This window comes from Centruroides vittatus, unplaced genomic scaffold (genome assembly GCF_030686945.1).
Source record: "Centruroides vittatus isolate TY-2023 unplaced genomic scaffold, ASM3068694v2 scaffold_769, whole genome shotgun sequence".
In the NCBI taxonomy this organism is placed as follows: Eukaryota; Metazoa; Arthropoda; class Arachnida; order Scorpiones; family Buthidae; genus Centruroides; species Centruroides vittatus.
In genome coordinates, this window is record NW_027122717.1 from 984,666 (window position 1) to 1,009,387 (window position 24,722).

The 24,722-nt window shown below is 29.4% G+C and overlaps 1 protein-coding gene across 2 annotated transcripts in view; it reads left to right on the top strand.

The window, feature by feature from the left end:
- The window catches only part of LOC136989876 (calpain-A-like), a 51,158-nt gene that overhangs the window by 2,315 nt on the left and 24,121 nt on the right, over positions 1-24,722 (top strand). The window contains exons 2-5 of one of the 2 annotated variants that reach the window (XM_067288166.1): positions 13,751-13,987; positions 15,289-15,426; positions 17,983-18,114; positions 24,251-24,444. In XM_067288166.1, coding sequence (XP_067144267.1) covers positions 13,769-13,987; positions 15,289-15,426; positions 17,983-18,114; positions 24,251-24,444 — 683 coding nt within the window. In that variant the 5' untranslated portion in view covers positions 13,751-13,768. Of the gene's footprint in view, positions 1-13,750; positions 13,988-14,503; positions 14,654-15,288; positions 15,427-17,982; positions 18,115-24,250; positions 24,445-24,722 lie in introns of those variants that run through there. The other variant, XM_067288167.1, reaches the window with a different exon arrangement.

Consider the following 24,722-nt stretch of genomic DNA (forward strand, 5'->3'; position numbering starts at 1 on the left):
ACTACGGGGAAAAAAATTTTCCCTAGAGTCGTGACGTCGACGCCGTTGAGAATTTTTCCCCGTTCGGTTTCGACCCTGCGTTCGACGTGGCCGAGTTTCCTGTAACCTCGAAACGGACGGTAGTGTGTATTTGCGACGGTAGAGGAAGCTTTTTCGTAGCGTCGTGCGAGAGTAAAATCGGCGGGAAATACGTAGGGGTGTTACGAACGAATATGCAAATGCATGATCTACGACGTGATTCTGTTCCTTTCCGGGCAATTTTATGCAAATCGACTAGTTTCCAGTTGGAATCGTTTGCTGTAGTGTTGCGACGAATTGCGTATTGGAATAATTGCTGTTTTATTTCATTACGATATTTCATTCTCGCACAATTTATTATCGGTAAACGTATAGTTTATTTGCAATTGTTCGATAATGAGTAGTTTTGCAGATTTGAGTTGCAACGACGAATTTTGGTCGAAATGCACCACCCGTGATTTCTCCATGTTAATTGAAGACGACTTTTTGGAACCAGGTTTGCCTCCCAGTATCGATAACGCATTGAAATTTGCTGTAAAATTAGGCATACAGCCGACCGAGTCCGTTTGCATTCATTGCGATTCTTTATGCAAATTATACTATCGGAGTAATAGAGAAAGCTGTTTCTTGCGATGTAGTAAGTGCGGAACGAAGATCTCTGCCTTTGATGGAACATTTAAAAGTAAATTTGGCCACATTTCTTGGAGTTGCATTCTGTCGTTTATATGGCACTAACTATGTCTGGAATGTACGGCGACGACCTCGGCGATTGCGGCGGGCAAATCCAGAAAAACGGGAGTCGATTGGTCCAATCACATACGGTTGGTATTGCTTATAGCTTTGAGTAATTTGACATCGTTTAAAAAAGGAGTGCCGAATAAAACGGTGGAAATCGACGAGACCGTAATATGTAAAAGAAAGTACGAGAAAGGGCGTATATTTAAAAATACGTTCGGAAAGGAAAAAAAGATAGGAAGAAGCAGGCAACCACCATCGAAAAGTGAGTAAAAAAATTCTTTATTTTTTTATTGTTTATTTCGGTTAATATCCGCGGAGTGTGCAGAGAAATTCAAGATGGCGGCCGGAAACGCAGCCATCTTGAATCGAGGGAAAATTTCTTTCCCCGTCGCAGTCTCCAACGTAGGGAAAAATTTTCCCCGCCGCCATTTTGGATCCTAGGGTAACATTTTGGGTGTCATGATAAATGGTCTACAAAATATAAATTATTAAATAATATCTAAATACGAAAAATTAGAAATGATAGACTAAAAACTCACATGCAGTCCCTGTGTAACTACTTAACGTTGCGTAAAAGTGTAGTAACTGATGCGAGGTCCACGTGTGTACTGTCCAGAGAAAAGGAGTGTACTATAAAGAGAAGGAAAACTCAACAGTAAAAATGTCACATGCTCGAGCCCCCGAAGATTGCCGACAAGTGGCGACAAATGCTCACCAACGATCCAAATGTATTATCCACCAACTAGAGAGTTAAAAAACTATCACAAAAATCCCGATAAGAGTGTCCACCCCCTGGAACTTTCAAAGGCCGTTCGATTGGCGACACACTGTACTACAACGCTCTATGTAGCAATGCATGACACACTGGTCGTGATGGCGTACGAAATTAACTTGTTCGTGAATGAAGTTTGACAATTCCAAACGCCATTGTCAAACTTCTAAGCTTACAGGAAAGCGGCGCTGAACGTCCGACGTACACGTTTTCGAGTTTAAAACCTCGGCCTCAATCTCGCTAATATAGTAAAACGTGTCTAAAACGGAACGCGACGGTACCGGCCAAAATTTTCCATTTTATAGCGGGTTATGCAGAAAAGTGTATTGAAGAAATGTTAAAATTTATATTTTGAACTGTTTAATATGTATTTTATGTTTCAAAAAACACATCGAGACATGTTGGATTTTTACACAGACTTCTCTGTGTTAAAACCTATATCCTTGAAATGCGCTTAATGGTTTAGAATTTAGCTGTTACTCCAAAAATTCCACTTTATTCAGATTGTTATACAGTTGAGGCTCAAAAATCCTTTCGGCGTAGAAAGATTTTTTTTGTTTTGTAGAGGGTCCGTTTTATATATGTTTTTATTGTATTTTCATGTACTTGAACTATATTATAGACCTACATATCTTTTCGTTTTGCTATAAGTTTTTGTTATATCAATGCTAAACATTTGAAATTTTAATGATTATTCCTGTAAATTATGCATAAAAAGTATGTGAAAAGTGTGTCAATGCGTGAATTCCTGATAGGTAAATGCCGATTTACGCTGGCTTTTTAAATATATAACAGTAGTTATGATTGATTTTGTTACTATGGAAAATAGTTATGAATTATTAATTTCTTATTAGCTATTTAGTTGATATGAAAATTGGACAAGTTGTCAAGCTAATTATACCGAATAACATCAACAGCATATGAATCATTAACACGATAAAGAAGGTGCATCGGAATTTATGAAAAATAATCGGATTTGCCATCGGAAACGGTTAAATATCATTTAAACCAGTGATTCTCAACCTTCTTAGCTCTGCGACCCCCCCAAATAGTAAATATAAATAAAATTAATATGTCGCGAACCCCTACCCAAAGGAATAATAACAGTAAGCCTTACTAATTGAATTTTGACTGTAATTATAAATGTAAATTTTTTAAAAATATTATATAATTACATTGCACCAATTTTATACATTAAGAAAATACCAACAGTATAAAAAATGTAATACAACTATTCCTATTGTTTTATGTCGCTGCGTTTATAGCGACGGATATGAACATGCATGTATGACGTGTACAGTACATACATGAGCAATTTACAAGTTCCAACTTGATGTGTACGTGCTAGGGGTTGCGACCCTCAGGTTGAGAAACGCTGATTTAAACTAACAGTATAAGAAGGAAACTCTTCATCTGATTTTTAAGAATGAATCCAGCACAGTCTGACAGTGGCGTAGCGAACATAACTGGCGCCCGGGGCATGACACTTTATTTGCGCTCCCTCCCCCCTCCAGAAACACTTACAGCCGATTGCAGAGACAGAGTTTACATTAAACGACGTTTAACAACAGAACAGCCTATAGACGTTGGCTGGATGAACCGCGGTTTAAAATGCGTCGCAAAGACGAAGAGCGTGTATTTCTGAACGCCGTCTAAAGGAACTTCGGCAAAACATTGGCCCTTACTTTCTTCGCCATTACTCTCCTGTTTTAGGAGTCGTTCGGCCAATCGGGTTATTCGTTTGTGACGTCAGAATAGGTCGCCAGCTATATTCCGAAAGCTTCCGGAAATAAAATCTTTAGGCCGTCAACAACCATTGTTTGACAATTAATGACAACCCTTTTCCATTTCGATATTTAATTTCGTCGCCAATACAGTTTAAAATACGAACAAATCTTTATTTAGAAAATTTATACCAAAATTCGAAATTCGTCTTCGGAATAGATTTTTAAGGAATTATTTCGACATCGTCTCCCTTCGCAACTGTCGAAATGTAATAGTAATAATAAAATATTTAAAATTATTCATTTTTTATTTCTATAAAAAGATTTCGGTAATTACTAAAAATGTCTCATTTGTATAACAAATGTTTTGACCATGTGATTAACTACAATGACTCCAAAATGCATTAACGTTTTATAACCGACACGATACTCGAATTGTAAATAAATGCATCTGATTTAAATTAATTGTAGTTTTAAGTCTTCACCCATTTGAATATCGGAATTGGAACATTTAAAACAAATTTAAAATATTTAATTTTGTTATTTTTGCTCCAAGCAATTAATTAATGAATAATTTTGTCGATTCGTACCGTTTACAACATTTATCGAAGGAATGATATCCATTTTTATCTAAACTTTTCTACCAATAAAACTACCACTCGAATTAAAAAGCCCTCTAAACCTGCCGTCCCTCACCACCCGGTCGCCCCATTGTGGGCCTGGCCGAACCCATAATGGGCCTACTAAAAGAGGCCCTCTTAGTGCCCACAGGGCGGAAAGAGTTAAAAAAAAAAAACCTGCTGTCGAGTGAGTCTAGAAAGCAGGTCAAATAATTTGTTTCTAATCGCTGTCTACATTGTGGCAAGCTCAAAACGCTGTCTTTGCAATGAAATTTTTCTGAACCGCGGTCTACCCGATCTGTAAACCGCCGTCGGCCTCTAAATGTTCTCTCTGCAATCGACTGATATAGTTTGTCTTGGAGACCATTTGGGCGCCCCTCTGCGAGTGGTGCCCGGAGCATGATACACCCCCTCTCCCCTCGCTACGCCACTGCAGTCTGATTGTATACTGTAAAGAGCCTGTGCTACTCGTTAGATATACAGTAAAGTCACGGTTGGACAAACTTATTGCGGCTCTAAGCTATAACATGTAACAAGCCCTTCCTTTGTTCCTCCAAATGGTGATATATGCAAAAATGTGTAGATTTTTACATATATATTATTTGGAGAGCAAAGATGATTGAAAAAGCTTTAATCTGCAGCTTATTTAGCTTATTGTGCAATAAGCTAAATAAATTCACTCGAGTCACCATCTTCTTCGAGGCAGTCATCTAGAATGAAAGTAAAGTCACTTTATTATCTTTAGAAGTGCCAAAGAATAAACTAGCTGGAAGAGAAAATATTGTCTAAAGCTAAAAATGATGATACTTGAAAAAAATTATCATTGTTCTTAAAGAAAATTACCAGAATAAATAGATTGAAAATGTAATGTTGCTACGTTATAACCTCAGATGGAATATTACATTTATTAAGAGAATTAAACAGAAGTCGTGCATGAATTAAAAGAGAAAAGTTGTTCTAATGGAGAGTAAAAATAAGTTTTGAATATGGCAAAAATATGAATGTTTAGGATGATCCAAAGTCTGGTAAGTTTGTTGGGCGAACGCAACACATAAGGGTAATCTGTCAAGGGGAATGACATCTGATAGGTCTTCGTATGGGAAACTGGCTCCTATTTATTCAATAGATAAGACGCATGAAGAAAATCCGCAAAACTCCATGTGGCCAACTCGTTCATGCACGAACTATCAGCGTTCTCTAATTTCATCTATTCAACCACTGGTGGGATGATCCAGTGTCAGATTGACAAATAAGACAATCGTCTGGGGTCCGTAATTCGGTGGGACCGGACTTCAGTACAGAATTTTTCTCTGTTTTAAAACGAATTAAAAATTATTTAAGAAATTCAATAGGACAGGAAAGGCTATGGTCTTTAGCAATGCTTGCTATATAAAAAGATACTCTCGAATGGCTAGATTGCGAAGATATTATTGATCAATTTTCTGAAATGAAAATCTGAAAACGAAAAATTTGAATTTTTTAAAGACTTATTAATGACTATAATTATTTATGTTTTTCGTTACAACAGAAACTCCTTTTATTATACAATTATTATTGTACTAACAGATGAGCCTGGCGTTGCTCGGACAAAAAATATCAACAACAAAGATTAAGATTATTAGATTATTTCGTACTTCTAACCCTTCTACTATATTATATTATAGTACAGTAGAGCGTCGATAAGTGGAACCAATTGGGGACTGGGGTCCTTCCAGTTAATGATTTGTTCCAGTTTCTGACTTTGTACGAAAAAATACATTAACCTGTCCGATGTTCAAATTTTTCTCCGTTGCATGTCGCTTCGCGTTGAATTTTCGTCGATTTTAAGCCTAACGAAAATTTTTATAATAATCATCGAGGCTATCGTATCGTTAAAAATTATTTCTGCATTTTGTACAAACAAAATAAATATATTGAAGAATATAAAAAACATGAAAATTATACTTTAGAAGTAAATTTAGTATCAAAAACATTCGATTCAGCACGACACAGTCCGACTGAAAATCGTTCCACTTTCCGGCCATTCCACTTACCGACGTTCCACTTATCGACGCTCTACTGTATTTCATTTAGGCCTATATTTAGAAAGGTTATCTGACGTAAGAGTTTATCACACCGAGTGATCAATCTAACACATTTTTAAAAATTTTTTAAATTGTGTACAGTAAATGTGTTAGATTGGGAACTCGGTGTGATAACCCCTTACGTAAAATAATCTTTATAGTTATATAGCCGATCTTATCCGTTTTCGCCGGGTGCAAGAATTAGGTTTCCTTCTTCCGAGGCTAATTAGAATTTTTAGACGAGTCTAAAAATATGTTAGATTTTTCGCAAAAACGCAAAAATTTGTATCTAAAATAGTTCAGTAGAAGCCGAGTTCTTCAGGGTAATCCTTAGCCCTCTGCGGGAAAGAGGGAATGTCCAAAAATTCCTTCTTAGTGTGCATTCTCATGGCGTACCCTAACTGTGTACCAAATTTCAACTTTCAACTCCAAATCGTTTGGACTCTGCGCTTATTATTATCGTTATTATTCTTATCAACCCATCTCGATTACCGTATTTTACGGACTATAAGACGCACTTTTTTCTTCGAAAAATTGCCTCCAAAATTCAGGTGCGTCTTATAGTCCGTAAAATACAGTATATCATAAGATTAGTGTTTGTATTCTCTATTATTAATAAAAATTTGAAGTGACATTATTTAAGATTCCTTTAGAAGCAAGTTATTTAAATATTGTCTAAGTCCCGCTAGAGGCTTAATCCGGCATTGGGCTGATTTAAGAAGGAAAAAAACTATGTGCAAACACAAGAGTTTGAAAGCGACTGTAATTGAAAAGAAAATGCAGGAAGATATAGAGTTAGTTTGAACATGCAAAATGAGAGCATGACAAGAGACGACAAGAGAAAAACAGCTGAAAATTGAAGGCTTTCGAAAAAAGAGGTAGATCAGAGTTGGAATGAAGTAGTACAATATGAGAGAATAAAAGATGATAATAGAAATGACTCAAAATAAAGAATGAGAACTCCTCATATAAATCCTTCAACTTTCCATTGATCTTTTATGGATAGTGGTGCATCTTCCATAGTCTTACTATAGTGCTTCGCATTGACTAATCAAATTTGATTTTATCTTTGAAGCATTGGATTGGATCTGATTAGGATTTTTTATGATCTTTTTTAGTTATTCTGGTAGAGACATCATTTCCTAGCTCTCACCTATTATTGACCTATTTTACTTTGAATCAGGTTCTCATGTCACGGACGAAATTGAGGCCAACATAATCTAATTTAATAAATTCATGCCTGACATAATAAATCAAAATTCAATAGTGGACTTGAATCGATTAATTAGTTGATGGTAATGTTAACTTTTAATGAATGATTTCTTTCAATTGAATGTTTGTGCACTTATTTGCATATTTTTCTGAATAAATTCGTGGATTTAAAAGGTTTTAAAAAGATGTTCTTTATTTTGAATTTTTTTTGACAAATAATTCTTTATAAGTAATGATATCGAGGACTTTGGATCAGTAACGTTTCAATTAAATTCAATGCTCAGTAATTAATTAATTGAATATATACAAGAGTTTAATTCATTCATAATTAAAAATAGAATGAAGTTAAATTCATTAAGTTTCATTAAGTTAAAATGAAAAGATACCTAAACTCTAGATTGGCCGTTCGATAATTTCCAAAAATTAACGTTATTTGGAGCCTGTCTAGGCTATTAACATATACTGCTCTTTTTTTATAGTGAAAATGCGAAAAATAATACTGTAATTGAATTAACATTTTATAAATATGTCTGATAATTTTTTTAATATAACGAGAAATGGTTTGCAAGTGATGCATTAACCATCATATGCTGTTGACGTTTGTTGGAATAATTTAATTCAAACAAAAACATCTGAGATGTAAAAAATTGCGCCAAGTAAAAACTTACGACAATTTAGATGATAGTTAATTTTTTTTTCTTTTGAATGTTTCTTTGATAAAATTAAGCAGGACGCTGGGAAGTGAAATATAGAAAAGAATAATACAGGCAAAAATCTTGTGGTTACCACTTCCAAGCGCCAAGCTTATATTTACCAAAGAAAAACTGCCAAGAAAAAATTTGTCTGTCGTTTAAATTGTCTTAAGTTTTTACTTGGCGCGTATTTTTTATATCTCAGATGCAGTGCTTTGGTTTAGATATCAATTGTTTTTGGTTAATAATTGTATTATTGCATCAAGACAAAACAATAAGGTAGAATTCGGTCGGCGACCGAACGTTTTCAATATGCCGTTTAGAAAAATGGTTATAAAAAGTTTTAATTCGCATAAATTTGAGCTTGTTAATCTGGATAACATTTTGAATAAAATTCATTTGTTTCGATGCAATTTTTTTCTTATAAGCATAAAATCAAGCCATAAAATTGAAATTGCTTTAAGGGAACCGCCCCGTGAACTTTGATCTATCGACCCGGAAGTTTCATCAGCACGTCACTGATAACGAGAGAGGCTTAAGTTTAAAATTTGAGCTGGCTAGACCTAGTAGTTTTTCTCTACGAGCGTCTGCAGTGCCGGATGAAGAAAAGAAAGAAAAAATAATACAGTTTGTTTTGCACATTTATTTCGGCAACCGGTTTATAGAAAATCTTGAAATTTTGCACACTACCTAAGAAAACAATTTTCTTTCGAAAGAGATATTCAGATACTAAGCCAAACGATCGCCGAGCAAGCATTCGCTTTCAGATGTATCCAAATTTTTGCTCGGCATCTGGATGGTGTAACTGGCAAGCGCAGCGGAGGTTGCGAGTTCAACTCTGCTCCGGCCAGTTCTTTTTTTCCAGACGGTTCTAAATTATTTAATAAATTATTAATTTAGATGAGAGATGGTGTCTAATGCCTACCTCTAGTACCAAATTATTTAGTTTCTAATTATTAATTATAGCCATATTAATAACCCGATTAATTACGGGGATCGTTTGGCTTAGTATGAATACATCGGGTTTCAGGAAGTTGATATTTAGAAATATTCAGAATTACTTCAGGTGTTGGGGGCAGAGAAAGCAACCCCCGAAAATCGGAAATTCTGATTCCTGCAAATAATTTATAGTCAGTCAGCGACTTCTTTACTTGGTGGGGTGTCACCGCGTGACTCTAGATCATTTTTTCAACCTTTTTTTTATCTCACGGTACACTTTAACCTATAATTAAATTTCCGCGGAAAAAATCATAAAATAATGCGATTTAAAGTTGTAAACATTCTATCATCATATTACTTGCCACTTAACCTAATTCTTATTGTGTATTTTTTTGTGAATTAAATAAAACAGTATTGTTGTTCCTTAAAATAGCAGCAGGTTACAACAATATTACTAGTTATGTAAATAAAAATTATTAATTTAAATAAGAAAAGCAATTAACATTAAATCTTGATTTGCATTTAAAAGTGGTACAATAATTGCCTTTACAAACCTGTCTGATGTCCTGCTATTTCAAGGTTAAAATAATTTGAACTAAATTTGGACAATTATAGATACATTTTTGATTTAAAGAAAATTTCATTTTAAATGAAATAACTGTATTATGCACATATAATTTTGCTCGAATATTTTTACTACATTATGTATACGTTTATTTATTATAACAATGAAAAACTCATATAATCAATTTAAAGAGGTTTTAATTTTGACACGTACAGTACATACACTTATTGTTCTTTGGCTTCTTTCGAAAATAATTTATTTAATAATCTTCAAAAATTTTCATAGCATACCGGTTGAAAATCACTGCTTTAGATAAAGATAAAACATGCATCATATTATATATAATATTCTCTGAAATATAATAAAATTATAGAATTCAATAGATACACTTTTCAATATATAAGAGAAAGTAGATTTTTTGCAGTATTCATATCTGAAGTTGGCATTTTTTGAGCATATATATATATATATATATATACGATGAAAAACATTTACAGAAAATGATGTACACACTACTAATCTGAGGTTTTTTTTTTTTTTTTCATTTATGGTTTTAGGCCTCTTACCGCACAGAGAACACAAAAAGGCCAGAGAATGTTGTATTTGTAAGGGTGTCTGTGTTGGTTAGTAGAAGGGGTCCCAAGATTGGCTCATAATTGTCCCATATAGGGCTCATAAGAAATAACTAGTCCCTTGTGAGGGCCAATAACATTATGTGCATACGTTGTGTTTCAAATTTTATTCTGCATGGTATATTTTATGTTTGTGCTATTACAACTTACCATAATCAATCATTAAATAAGAGGAAAAATAGATGGATAGGAAAGTTTGCAGTTTGCATCATTTAACCAACCAGACCTAACCAACATTTCTGGGTAATTCAAAGCTACTGAGGAAAAGAAAGTAGCAATGAAGAATCCATTGATATAATGTCCAGCAAATGTTGAATAAGAATTTAGCAAGGAATAATACAATACCCCACAGGAGTAAAATAGTATTTGCCTTCCGAGAACACAAGGGGAAGCTGGCCCCCATTTCGGAAAAAGAGGTTTTAATTTGAGGTTGAGAGCATATACTTTAAATTAAATATATTTTAAAAATATGATTAAAAATGCAGCCTGGCATTGTGACAATGTCCCAATAAATGATTGCTTGTGACATATACATGTCTTGTGACAACTACAGAATTGCATTTGTGCTTTATCAGTTATAAGTTAATGAATAAATTACAGATAATATAGGCCTACTTAAATATCTTTTTTTGGGAGCTGACAATTTCATTAATTAATGTGAAAAAGAAAATAAATTTCTCATGTTGTATTGCTTATATTATTACATATACAAAGTAGATATGTGTTTATATAGAGTAGATAAGTTCTTAAAGTAGTCTTAGTTCTTAAAGTAGATATAGTGTTTATCGAAATTAATTGAATAATTATCATTCAAATTTTAATTATTTTCTGAAAAACAGCTGATGTATTTTTGACTATTATTGGAATATTTTTTTATTCTTTCTACATTTTGGACACTAAGAAGGTCTTTTATGTACGTACCTATGATTGATTTGGCCAGGCTCACAATGGGGGTGACTGAGTGGTGAAAGATGGAGCTCAACATATTGAAGCGGATTGCCCGTGAAAAATTCCTGGAGTCTTTTAACTGCTCAGATTCAATCCCAGATTTCCCAGAGTAGTAGGCTGATGCCTTAACTGCCTTGGCTATCTGGCCAACTTACTCTGACTGTATCATGCGGAGTTACAGCAATATTTTATTGTACAGAGTGTTTGGAAAGTGACTGTGCACTTTTCTAATCATATTTTTGCATTATTTTGAAAGCTCCCATGCTCACCAGATCTAAATCCACCAGACTTTTATCTAAGGGGAACAGGAAAATCTGCAGTGTATCAAGATCATCCATACAAGCTGGATGACTTAAAAGCAGTGATAACAGCATTCATTTAGTCTATTTCAAGCAAGCAACTGATAGTGGTGTTTAGAAATAAAAGTAGGATCCAAGCCTGTATTGATGCTAATGGGAGTCACTTTCAAAATTGTTTATAATTGTCATTCATATTTACATCCTGTGTTCTATATTGAAACTTGTCTGTTAATAAATATATAGGTTATATAAATATGCACACCCATATGATTTTCTGAACACCCTGTGTTGTTGTATTTGTTATATTATTTTCTGTTAAACTTAATAGTCTTAATATGTAACCAGTTCAAACACAGTTATTTTCTAGGAATTAACACATCTACAGACTACATGATTACTAGCCAATCAACAACTTTATTTTACCTTAGAGTATTTCAGAAATATTGTAATTTCTGAAATGCATATTAAAATTAAAGAAATGGAATAGATGCAAAGGACAAAGCTTAATAGTTTTCATCCTTTTAATGGTCATTATTGGAGATAAAAAAATGACATTAGTATTGACTGCATTGTTATTAAATAATTAATTGAAATGTATGAAATGTTTTCATAGTTATACTGTCTTTAATTTTCATAATGTTATAATAAAAATAATTGCTGTTTCCATATCTGATTATAAAAACTATTAAAAATTAGTTGATGGTATTTATTCATTTACCAATTTTTAATAAAATTAATTTTCATGATATACAGTTAAAAATAACCACACATTATAAATTTTTGTGTTCTATGATATAATAACTGCAATTGGATGTTAAAATTATGTATCTAAATGTTTTTTATTATTAATCTAAATTGAAAAATTTATCAAAAATATGACTAAACATGAAAAAATACAGAAAAATTAACTGTTATAAAATCATTGTACAAAAAGTATACAATTTTATAGACAATATTTATGTTTTAAAATTTATTTAAGTCAGATTGGATATTTTCATTGTATTTAGTTTGAAATAAATTGTCAAAAATATATTGAAACTAGTGTAGAATTTAAAAAATTAAAAATAAGATATACAGAAAAAGAAACAGTGAGGATGACTAGAAAATTGAAAATAATATACATAAGTTGTTTTCAAGAATGACAGTAAAACAAATTTAATTGCTGATGTGACAAAAACACAAAACTAATGTTTGTTATTACATTATACACTATTATACATTAGCATACATTAAATTCATTGGAAATGTAAGGCTATCATTCCAGTTCTATCAGAAATAACCATTCCAACTGATTAGAATAGAGCTTCTTAGATAGCCCAGTATGGCCTCAGAACCTGGAATAAAAGTGACATTTCCATTAAATAAAATTGCTTTGGGTGAAATGAGAATATATTATTATATGATATAGAAAAAATTGAAAATAAAAAATGATTATGCAATGGAAATAGAAAATACCATGCAGAAAAAAATTAAATTTACTCAATGGAACAGGGGTCACAGGTTATACTGTAGATGGGGCAGCAACTTGAAAACATTAAAGAACCACTGTATTAGAATGTTTGGGCTTTTATCCAAACTATAATCTATTTGGTGTTTATGTTCAATCCTCTGACTGTCATTTTTCTTTCTCTCTGAAACTGATGAACCACTCTAAATTATTTGATTTCAACATTCCAAAACCAAAACATTCATTCCATCCAGTTTCTTTTTGAATCCTCTCTTGTGCCTGCAGTTTTTTCATTCTGCATTTGACACTCTAAACTTTTTAGATCTTAAGTTACCTAAATAGAATTTTACAGGGTTGCTCCTTAATCCTAACAACATAGTCACTGTAAATTATAATGGTATGTGATGATGCCAGCCAGAATTTTCTGTTTTGGCAGGTTACTATTTTATGAGGTTATGTTTTTAATTAACTTTTTTTTTCTAGAGAATTGGGAAGAAACTGTAATATGATGAAACAGCTATTTTCCAGACAATAAAATTAAATAATAAAGAAATAAAAATGATAGACTAATTCTCAGCATTGAATAGTCAATCAGAATCCAATATTTCATCCATTATGATTTAGAATTTAACTGCTGCTACACTGAAAAATTCTACTTTATGCAGGTTTTATCATGCAATTGATTCTTAAAACTCTTCTGTTTTCACATTAAGAGAGATTTTTGGCTTGCAATAGTATTATATACAGTATAGCAAACCATTCCATTCTTAGATTTATTTTCTGTTGAGGCAGGTTTCTGTTTTGTAGAATGTTTGTTTTAGACAGGTTTTACTATATCAGAAAATCAATTTAGGTTAATTATTTTATCAATTTATAGAAATCATTTTTTTTTACTTTTATTGATCTTTATCATCATATATATTTAATGACAGTATTAAATTTATAAAATAAAATTATATTGTCTCTATAATTTAATGTTATTTGTAATTTTACAATAATAATAATTTAAAATGAATTATGATGCTTAATAATCTGACTTTACTCATAAAATTATTATTTACTTTATTTTATTTAATTACAGGTTATGACAAACAACTGAATGGGATGTGGGACAAGTCAGCATTATCCAGTTGGCAGATTACCAAAAGAATATCCAAGACATGTTTTTATCAAGCAAAAGGGACATTTGGCTTATCCAGATTCTCCTGGAATATCTGTAAAAAATGTACACAGGCATATAGAAAAAGAAGACAATTTCTTAGAAATCAAAAATGCTACCTTACCAGACCATTCAGATTTTGATAAGAAAGAAATTTCTGTGAGTTTTATTTATGATTTTCAATTAATGTAATCAATAAACTTGAAATAATCATTTAGTTTATTTTTCAAAATTACTATTTTCTTATAATTAAATAATAAAAAATTTTAATTTTTAACTCCTATTCTTAAAAATAATAATATCAATATTTTATAACTAATCATATTTAAAATTATTTTGATATTGATTATTATTGATATTAATAATGAATAATATTGATGTTTATAGTTATAAAGTATCAATATTTTTTAAATTAAATCATAATATAAAATTTTTGTTGTACGTAATCAGTAATAAACATACATTCAGCATTTTCTCTTAAAAAATATGAATAAAAGTTTTTAAAAATGAACTAACCACTATGGTTATTCAGCTGAATTAATCAATATAACTTCAGTGTTCTTTAAACTTCACCCACTGTTAATATTTTTGACCTGGTTAATAGGTGATCTTCATACATGAACAGTTGAAAGTTTCAACTATCAAAAACTAAAGAAGACCTGTTAACTAGTCAAAAACATTAATATTCTTTAAACTTCATCCATTGTTATGGGTGCATTCATAAAATTTTTTTGTAATCACCTTAATTTGAACAGAATTAAAATATTTGCACAAAGTTTAAATACATTTGAAGTCAATATGTAAAAATATAACTACTACATATAAGTAAGTAAGAACACACTTAAAATATTTTATTATTAATAATTCTATAAATAAATTGTACTTTTACTTTTGCATTGATATAATATTCATATTAATCTAAAGATATAGTTTTCTATGGATTATACACAAAAAGTAGAAAGAAAGGATAGAATTAGATAAAATAACATTGCTATTTATAAATAAACAAAATTTGTCATATAAATATAATATGTATTTATAATATTCTTTTCAAATTAATTAGAAGACATTGAATAATAATAATTGCTGGTTAGAAGGCCAAGATGGTTAAGTTGACAATCTAACTGAGAGACCCTGGATTGAATCTGGACAGTCAAAAACACTCCAGGAATTTTTCAAGATTGATTCATAAAAGTTTTTTAACTTTTTATGCAATCAATTTGAACAGAATTAAAATGGATTGACTGCCTAAGAAAAGTTTTTAAGATGGGGCAACCCCATGAAGCTTTCATGTCAGTCCCAGATATGTCAGGCCTTATCTCTCACCACCCAGTCATCCCAAATACTGGGCCAGGCTGAACTTACAATGAGTGGGGGGAAAAAGGCCTATATTGCTTACAGGGTGGAAAGAGTTAAAAAGGAAAATAAATAAATAAATAATATTTTTTTTTATTTTACAGGAACATGATAATGTTATGAAGATAGAATCATTAACAATTGGTCAGCTGTTTGTTGATATTGAATTTCCACCAAAAAATAGTTCAATCTTTTTTAATAATCCTTTAATAGATGGGAAAGTGACATGGATGAGACCACACGTGAGTCAGTTTAATTTCAATTATGTTAAATTATTTACAATACTATTAAATTTTTCATAGACATTTATTGTATTTTGTTAGGATTTAAAATTGTTTTAAATATTGTACTAATTTATTTAAGTTAAGCTTATACTTTTACTCTTCCAGGAAAAAATTTTTAATGCTTAAATAGCAAATTAAAGTTTTGAAAAAAATATCAATTCAGAATGCAATTTGATTTAGTTTAAAAAATGAAGAGATGTAAAGTTCTTTTATTTATATTCTACTGACATCAATATTTTATCTTATTGATCTAAATTTTTTAAATTCATTATTATGGAGCTAGACTACGACTATATTCAATGCTAATTTGACATGCATTCTTTTATAAAATTCAATATGATGTATTATTATTATATGAAATCATTATTATCTGCATAAATTATAAAAACTGGACAATATCTTCAACTGCATTATATATATATATATATATATAATAGATTAGATTTTCACAGAAAAATTTCTCATATTTTACTTTTTTTAAATAACAACTACTAAAAAATATATGTTATTTTATATCAATTGATATGAAATAATTTATAATTCAACATGACACAAAAAAATGTCTGATGTTTAAATATAACATTTATGAAATTGATTGGCTGTATAGAAAAGAAAAATGAACTATACAGGAATCTATTTTGATATTTTTATGAAAAAGCAAACTTGTAAGCAAGAGGAAATTATTGGCCATGCTTCACTAAGATGGATGAATACTTTAGTATTTTTTAAAATAAAATTAACTGAATCAATTATATAACAGACTAAATTTATTTTTATGAAAAATCTTAATGCTCTTGTAAATTTTCGGATAATTTTTAAATTTTAACATGTGGTAACTCCTTGTTATATTGTGGATCATTATATCATTCATTAAGATATATAACATATTTCTGTCTTTTAAATATAAAAGCATTTTAACCAATAATTGCAATTGAATTTTTACTAGCAAAAAAAAAAAATCTTATTCAAAACATTAACCTTGAAATTGTATGAAATAACCCACAAAAAAAGTTAGCATGGAGATTGAAAATAGACATAACAGGTAGATAGATACATCATTTTATTGTGCTATATGATATATTGTCCATTGATTTGTTTCCTGACATATAATATAATGAGGTGTTACTGTATTAATGTATCCTACTATTATTTTTGTCAATTTTTTCGTTTTTATTATTTTATATGCAAATTAATACTTTTATAATCATACATGAAAGCAAACCTGAAACATGTTACTAATCAACTAATCAAGCTAGATTTGTTATCAGGCTACACTTTAGCTAACTAAATATACAAATGCTACATAATTTGAACTAAAAGTATGGTAACTTAATCACCTCTCCTTAGTTCAAATTACAGAGCAATTGTATACTTAATTAACCAAAGTGTAGCCTGATAATAAATCCCGTTTGATTATTTGATTAGTTAATATATTTATTAATAGATGATATTTTATAAAATAAAAATTATAAAAACTCTTGCATCTTATATTAATATTTACTTTTATATTTTGTAAAACAATTTCATTTTTTCCAAAAGTAAAAGCAGAAAGGATATATAAGATATCCTTTCTGCTTTTACTTTTTGTGAATGAGTATAATTGCTAATTGTGAGAATATGATAGCTTTAGTTAGATCTTTAATCTTTCATCTGCATTTAAAGTGATTGGAATTCATATATTGAGTTTTAAAATAAACAAGGATAGAAAATTGACAATAATAAAACAGTGCAAAAAGAGAATATTTTAAAAGCATTTATTACACTTTCCAAAAAAAATTTTATTTATACTGATGACTGCATCCACAAAATTGATTTATTCTCAATCATTATACCATTAGAAAACTCTTTCATTGTTTACTATATTATTTTTTTGTTTTAATGCATTAAAATTTTCTCTCCCTTCATTGTTAAGCATAATAATATAGTTTTGTATTAAAATTAGAAAAATGACAAATTATTATAGATTATAAATGATCTCATAAAGATTAAATCAACTATTAAAGACCAGAAATGTAATTTCAATCAAGAGCCTTTAAATAAGGACACAATCTATTAACTTTCTTATTTATCATTTGGCAATTGCAAATTTTTTCAATAAATTTTAAATACTGGTTTAAACATTTTTTTAGTAATTTCCATTATCCATCCATTCATTTATTCATTCAGGTCTGCAATATAATAGCCCAAGCGGTAATAGATGGGAATCAAATTGGATCCCATATATCCAAGCCAAAACCAAATAAAATCATTTGTGAAAATATTTTAGGATCCAGCCATAACCCACATTCCCTAGAATGGCAGACTGATTTCTTTACTCTCTTGATCATCTAATTATCAATTTTAATAGATTAAAAATAGGAACGAAATTATCAAAATTTATTTTTTTTTATTAAGAATAGCTATAAAAAATGATATTTGATAATTTTCATATAGATTCTGATGATTTATTTTTTAAAATGTTAAGTTTTATTTAATATTTATATTTATAACCTGATTAAATACTTTTAATTCTAGGAACTAATTGACAATCCTCGTCTTCTGGTGGATGGAGTAAGTCAGCATGATATTATTCAAGGAATTTTGGCTGATTGTTGGTTTTTGTCTTCATGTGCTGCTGTAGCCCAATACCCTACTTTAATGAGAAAAGTAAGAATATAGTTCTCAAAAAGAAAAGATTAATTTAAAAATTGTGTTGGTAATAAAAAAGCCTTTTACAAGTTTTTAGATTTGTCATTTTTGCTATATTACCATTGTACCTGTAATGAATAAATTGATTGTATAGGATTCATTTCATTAGATTTGTGTATTTGCTTTTATTTATTAAAAAAACTATCTGAAAATATTGTACTATTAAATTTCTCTTTCTATTTTTCTTTTTATAATTTTAAGAATAAATTTTTACATGTTATGGTAAATTCTTTTTGTAATCTAAAATTTGCAATTTAATTACAGTTCTGTTTAAAGTGATTTGAAAACTTTATATAAAATGTCAAATATTATTACACAAAATTTAACACTGATATTCTTTTAATATCTTTTTAATAAGTATTGATTACTGAATATGATAACACGAAGTTTAGAAAGTTGGAAATAAAAATAATCTATAGATCAATACAGTGCTGTAAGTAGGCAGGTGCAACAGGTGCATAGGTCTAGGACAAAAGATGGCTTTTGTTGTGAGCTCTATTTTTTGATCCATTTGCCCTATTAATATTGACCATTTTTATTTTCAAAAGATCACATTTTAAATTTTACTGCTGTATTGATTCTATAATGTTTTTAGTTAAAGTTAAAAAATAACTGACTATTTATTTTTTCCTTCCAAAGAAAAGAGGGAGCCAAAAATAAAATTTGCACAGAGTATGAAAAAGTAGTTACAGTATTAGATAGTGTTGCCACCTTTGGAAGTCAGGACGGCAGGTCGGGTTTGTTCGAGTAGAAGTCCCTGATGCATGCGCAATGTTATTTTACCATGCGAAGAATAACATGCATGCCAGTTCTAAACCAGTTAGGGACTTGTGTGGGACGAACTTAAATTAAAAAATTTAATAACTTAACTTAAAGAGCTGAGAAGCAAAAGAAAAAAAAAAAGGTCAACAGGTTGAAATCCTGGACAAAATTAATTGTTAATCCAGACAATGAATTAAAAACCAGATGGGTGGCAACACACTAGTACTAGACCAATAAATTTCAAAATTATATCCTCTATATCCTCTTATGTTTAATCAATGAAATAAAAAATAATAGTCTTTAATTATTACATAATACTTGTTAATAATAAACTATAATTGTTTGAAAGACAAATGATTAATGGATTAAATTGGACTACATTACCATTACTAGTAATTATTAAATCTCATGAGTAATTAATATGATTATATAAGATTAAATATGTCTGGAAGCAAAGGATCAGACAGAGATCTGGGTAGTGTAATTAGCAATGCATCTACATGGTAAGTGGCAGTTATGAATTAGAGTCCTGCTCTGGGCCAATTCTTTAATCGATATTAATTTAATTATAATTGGAAGTATCAAACACAAATCCGTGTTAATAACAACCACTTGGCTTTTTTCCACCTTTATTTAGTTGATACGGTACACGTTTCGGGCCTTATGCCCCTCATCAGTCAACTAAAAAATATAAAATAATGTATACAGCGTTTTTACCGACAAGTTATATAAATATTTAAACGTATATAACTATTTAAACGTATACAACAGCGTTTTTACCGACAAGTTATATAAATATTTAAACGTATATAACATACCAGTTCCTCCCCCAGTATGGCACTTGTACACGGTAAGTTTGGACATTACAAACTCGAGGATAAAAGTTATAAAATTCTTTTACATCTGTTTTGAGTTAAAAAGTACAACTATTTAGTATAACAATAAATTTACATTAACTGTGAATAAAACTGGGACAAGTTCTTACTTTGTTGTTCTCTTGTACTTCTTAGTAGATGGTTAATACACAGTACATTTTCAAAGGTCGTTCGAGCACTTTTGGCTCGTTTATGTTGAGACAGAATCCAGAAAAATTTTTTTAAAAGACAAATTTGTAGACCAACTTTGGGTATAAGTTTTAGTCTGAACTTTCCCCTGTTGAACGTTGTTTAGGTTTTGCGACATTTAAAATTTGCATAACTACATGGGTTGAAATGAAGTGAGCCTCCTAGCGGTATTTTTGGTAAGATATTGAGATTTATTGTATTTTTAACTAATATTAAAATTTATAATATATTTAACCAGTTTTTATTAATATTTATACTTGTATTTTTGTTTATACAATTTTTTGATTTAATTATAGCAAAACTTTCTTTAAACTTTCTATTATATATGTCTTTTTCTTTATACAAAACTTTGGTGTTATCCTTATCAATATTACAATTATTTATTAAGCAGTGGTCGTGGAAAACGGATTGCATCCTTTGGTGCTTCATATCAGCTATATGTTCTTTTATTCTTATTTTTAGTTTCCGTTTTGTTTCTCCGATGTAGGTATGTGGGTCTTTGCAAGTACATGGTATTTCGTAAACGACGTTTTTGGATTCTTCGATGTTTTCATTAAGTTGTTTTTTTCTTTTATTTATTATCCGTGATTGCAATTTTTGATATTTTGGTGCCAATTTTATATTTATTTTTCTCATTTCTTTGTTTATTTCTTCGTAGAGTCCTTTTATGTATGGGAAACTTTTGTATTTTATATCTTGGTTTTTTATTTCTTGGATTTGTTTTTCATAGGTTGATTTTTCTATTTGTGTTTCCCATGTATTTATCAATCTAATTGGGTATCCGTCTAGTATAAACTTTTTCTTTAAATTATTTACGTGTTTTTGAACATTTTCAGGTTTACTAGTTCTATTTTTAATTTTTTTGTATTCCATGATGAAGACGTTTTGTTTTATATACAGTGGTATTTGGGAGCTGTAGTTTATAGTTTTTGTTATGGCACAAGGTTTCTTAAAGGGTTCAAATTCTAGATTATTTATATTCCTTTTGATTGTAATATCCAAGTAATTTATATTATTGTGTATACTATCTTCTTCTTCGATTTTGAACTTAATATTGTTGTGTATATTGTTTATGAGCGTATTTATCTTATCTATTGTAATAATTGAAGTATTATATATAATTATTATGTCGTCTACGTAGCGTTTATAAAAGTTTATTAACACGGATTTGTGTTTGATACTTCGAAGAATAATACAACACGGTTTCACAAAAATCAATCATTAATTATAATTATTAAATTTAATAAGAGTTGGCACCTAATGTCTACCTCTAATACCAAATTACTTGGATTTAATAATTATCAGTAGTTGGTAATATAGCCTAATTTAATCCAGCAATCATTTGGCTTTAATATAATTATCAGATTTGAGATGTTTATATATTTATATAATTGTACGACTTATTACGTATACAATCTTTTTTTACTGCTTCAAAACAAATTGTTGAAATTTCAAGAATTGTTAAATAATATACAATATATTCTGTGTGAACACAAAACAAGTTTAAACTCCTGTGGACTGAAAATTGGAAAACTAGATTTATAAATTTTTACAAATAAAATGGATTCACATATATTTTATTATTTCTTTAGTATTACCTATACTACAGAAATAATAGAATAATGAATGCATAAATTATGATATTCATATTAAATATAGTTCATCCTAATTTAACAGACTGATAGGAAAAGTTGATGTGTATTATTACCAATAGTCTGTTAAACCTAAATAATGATGGAAACAAAGGAAAAGTATTTGTGAGGAATATTGTGAATACAGTATATATTAAACTTTACTATAAATAGTTTGAATGAGTCTTTTATTCTCAGAGATGTCAAACACAGTTTATTTTTGATTTTACAGTCTTCATAAAAACATGACAAATACATGACATAATTTTAGTTTATTTATAAATTTTAATTTTCAAATAACCTCTTCAAGTTTTCAAAATACAGGTATACCTTGAGTTACGTCGTTCCCGATTATACGTCATTTGTCAAAAAAGTATATGGAAAAATAAAATTCAAATTTAAATCAGTTTATTTGACTTTAAATCCGTCCGCCACAAACATTGAAGTCGTAATATCACTAGAAAAGCATTAAAAGCACATAAAATCATATTAAAATATGTATATTTACAGTAAATGTTAATATAATCATCATAAATCCTAGAGAACAAAACATGAAAACATCTGTGTTCCTGTGTTGTCGTCTTATTTAGCGGTCTTTAAGTGCTCATTATTGGCGTTTAGTTACGACGTAAGTCGAAACTACGACTTACGTCGTAACTACACAAGTAAATTCGACTTACGTCGTTTTTTGACTTACGTCGCCTCTCCTGGAACCAATTATCGATGTAAGACAAGGTATACCTGTATTATCTTTTTATTAATCATAATTAATAAATTTTATTAAATTTATATTACATACCTACATAAATATACAATATTGTTCAAGAAGTACAAGTGAATGGCTACAGTTCAACTCTGAAGATATATTCATATCCTAAGCAAGAAGTTACCACCATTCAGCAATGTAATTACTGAGTTGTTGAGGTATTGCATAAATGTTATTTAGTATTTAATATATAACTATGCAATAAAGATATTATTTTACAAGTCTATTATGAAATGCATTTCATAAGTCACATTTTGTTGCATAGAAGATAACTGAAAACATAATTAAACTGTTTTCCATTTGTTAAATTTGGAATCCATTAATTAGAGATGTGTTAACTCAAGATTTAACTGTTGTGTTGCTTTACAAATCACATTACATTAGCATTGTTGTAGAAATTAAAAATAGAATAATAAAAGTATGATCTTTTACTGCTATTTTCTCTTATGAAAAATATTAAAAATTGAAAAATATATAGTATATTTCAATTGGGTCATTAGTTAATTAGGGCAACCATTTATATACACCAAAATACTGAGAACAGAAAGAAATCAATGCATTTAACATAAATTTGTGCCATTTGGGATATTGATGATTGTAGTTGAACAGAAAACTATAGAATGGATTTAAAATAGAAAATTATATTCTACGGTTATTAATTTTGAATTTACTAGGCCCAAAAAAAAATTAGGTTGAGACTGACAAAGCAATTTTAATTATTGAACAAAATATAGCAAAACAATTGGAGACTTCAGAAGGCCAAGAATTATGTGATGATAATATGCTTAAGAAAGTGATCGAGCAAAATTCTACAGAACATATTGCTGAATTGAGACAATATTTCATGTAGGAAGTCATTCTTTTATTTGCTTTAGATATATTGTCTGGTTTTGTATAGTTGCAGTTAGTAAAGAAAAGACATCATAGTACACTTGATCAATTTTTTCAAAGACTGTAATAAAAATAAACATTCTGTCTTTAATTAATTTGTTTTTTAGTAAATGTGTCTTTTTATTTTGTATATTTTACTTGTTAATTATACTATCGTGGAAAGAGAGAGTTTTTTTTAGTTTATTGAGATAATGTCTGCTTAATTGGGCCAAATGATCTATTACCTGATGTGACTTAATAACAGTGGCATGCCATCCATGGAAACTGGAAGTACTGCTTTCCTTGTATTTTCTAAAATATAAATACACATTGTGCAATTATTTTCATATTTTAATGTACTTTGAATTAATTAAAATTAATATTTTATTATAACTGCATTATTTATTTTATTACAAATTTATATACATGTGAAAAACAATGATAAGATTGAATCCGACTATCAGAGGCAATCAGTTAATTGTGCACCAGACTGACACGTAATTAACTGATTGCCCCTGGAAGTCAGTTTCTTACAAAAACAGCTTCCCCATCATCAAATGTCACAGCACACTACTGCCTAATAGTGCAGAGTCTACTGTATTTATTACTATTTTTATATATTTATATATATTTTACAACAAATTATTATATAAAGTATATCTGATAAATAGTGACAATGAGTCCATACAAGTTATAAGTAAAAGGTAAATATTACTGTAACATTTATCATACAACAAAGCCAAATATCACAAGGAATTTTATTGTTTATTTTTAACTTTTTAAAAGTTTTTAAATGTACAAAAGTAAGATATTTTGTATTTTATATTGATGATTATTCACTTTTCTCTTACAATATGATGATTTTCTTGTAAGTTTTTAGTAAGGTACAGTAATATTTATTTACCACAATTTACCAAATAAGTAATAATGTAATCAAACTTTTATTTTCAGTTTTTATTTAATTTATTTAAAGAAGAATAATTCTTTTATTATTTTACCAGGTAATTCCATCAAATCAACCTCTTTATGGAACAGGTTATAAGGGATTTATTTGGTTTCAATTTTGGCAATATGGAAAATGGGTAACTGTTTATATAGATGATTTACTTCCAACTAAAGATGGACGTTTAATTTTTTCTCGCTGTTCTGATAACAGAGAATTTTGGGTTGCTTTATTAGAAAAAGCATATGCAAAGTAAGAATTTGATAATATTTTACCCTCGTAAAATTTAATAAATTAAAATAATTTATATAACTTAATATTTACTTTATAATAAATTGGTACAAATTCTTAAATTTCTAAAAATATTTGAATATAGTTTGGAAAAATACAGCACAAATAAAATAATTATAGAAGTTTTAGAAAAATAATACAGAATATTTGAATCAATAAATTTTCTAGAAATAATTCCAAAATTTAATTCAATTATCAGTGATTTCTGATCAATGACATAATATCTGTAATGTTATATC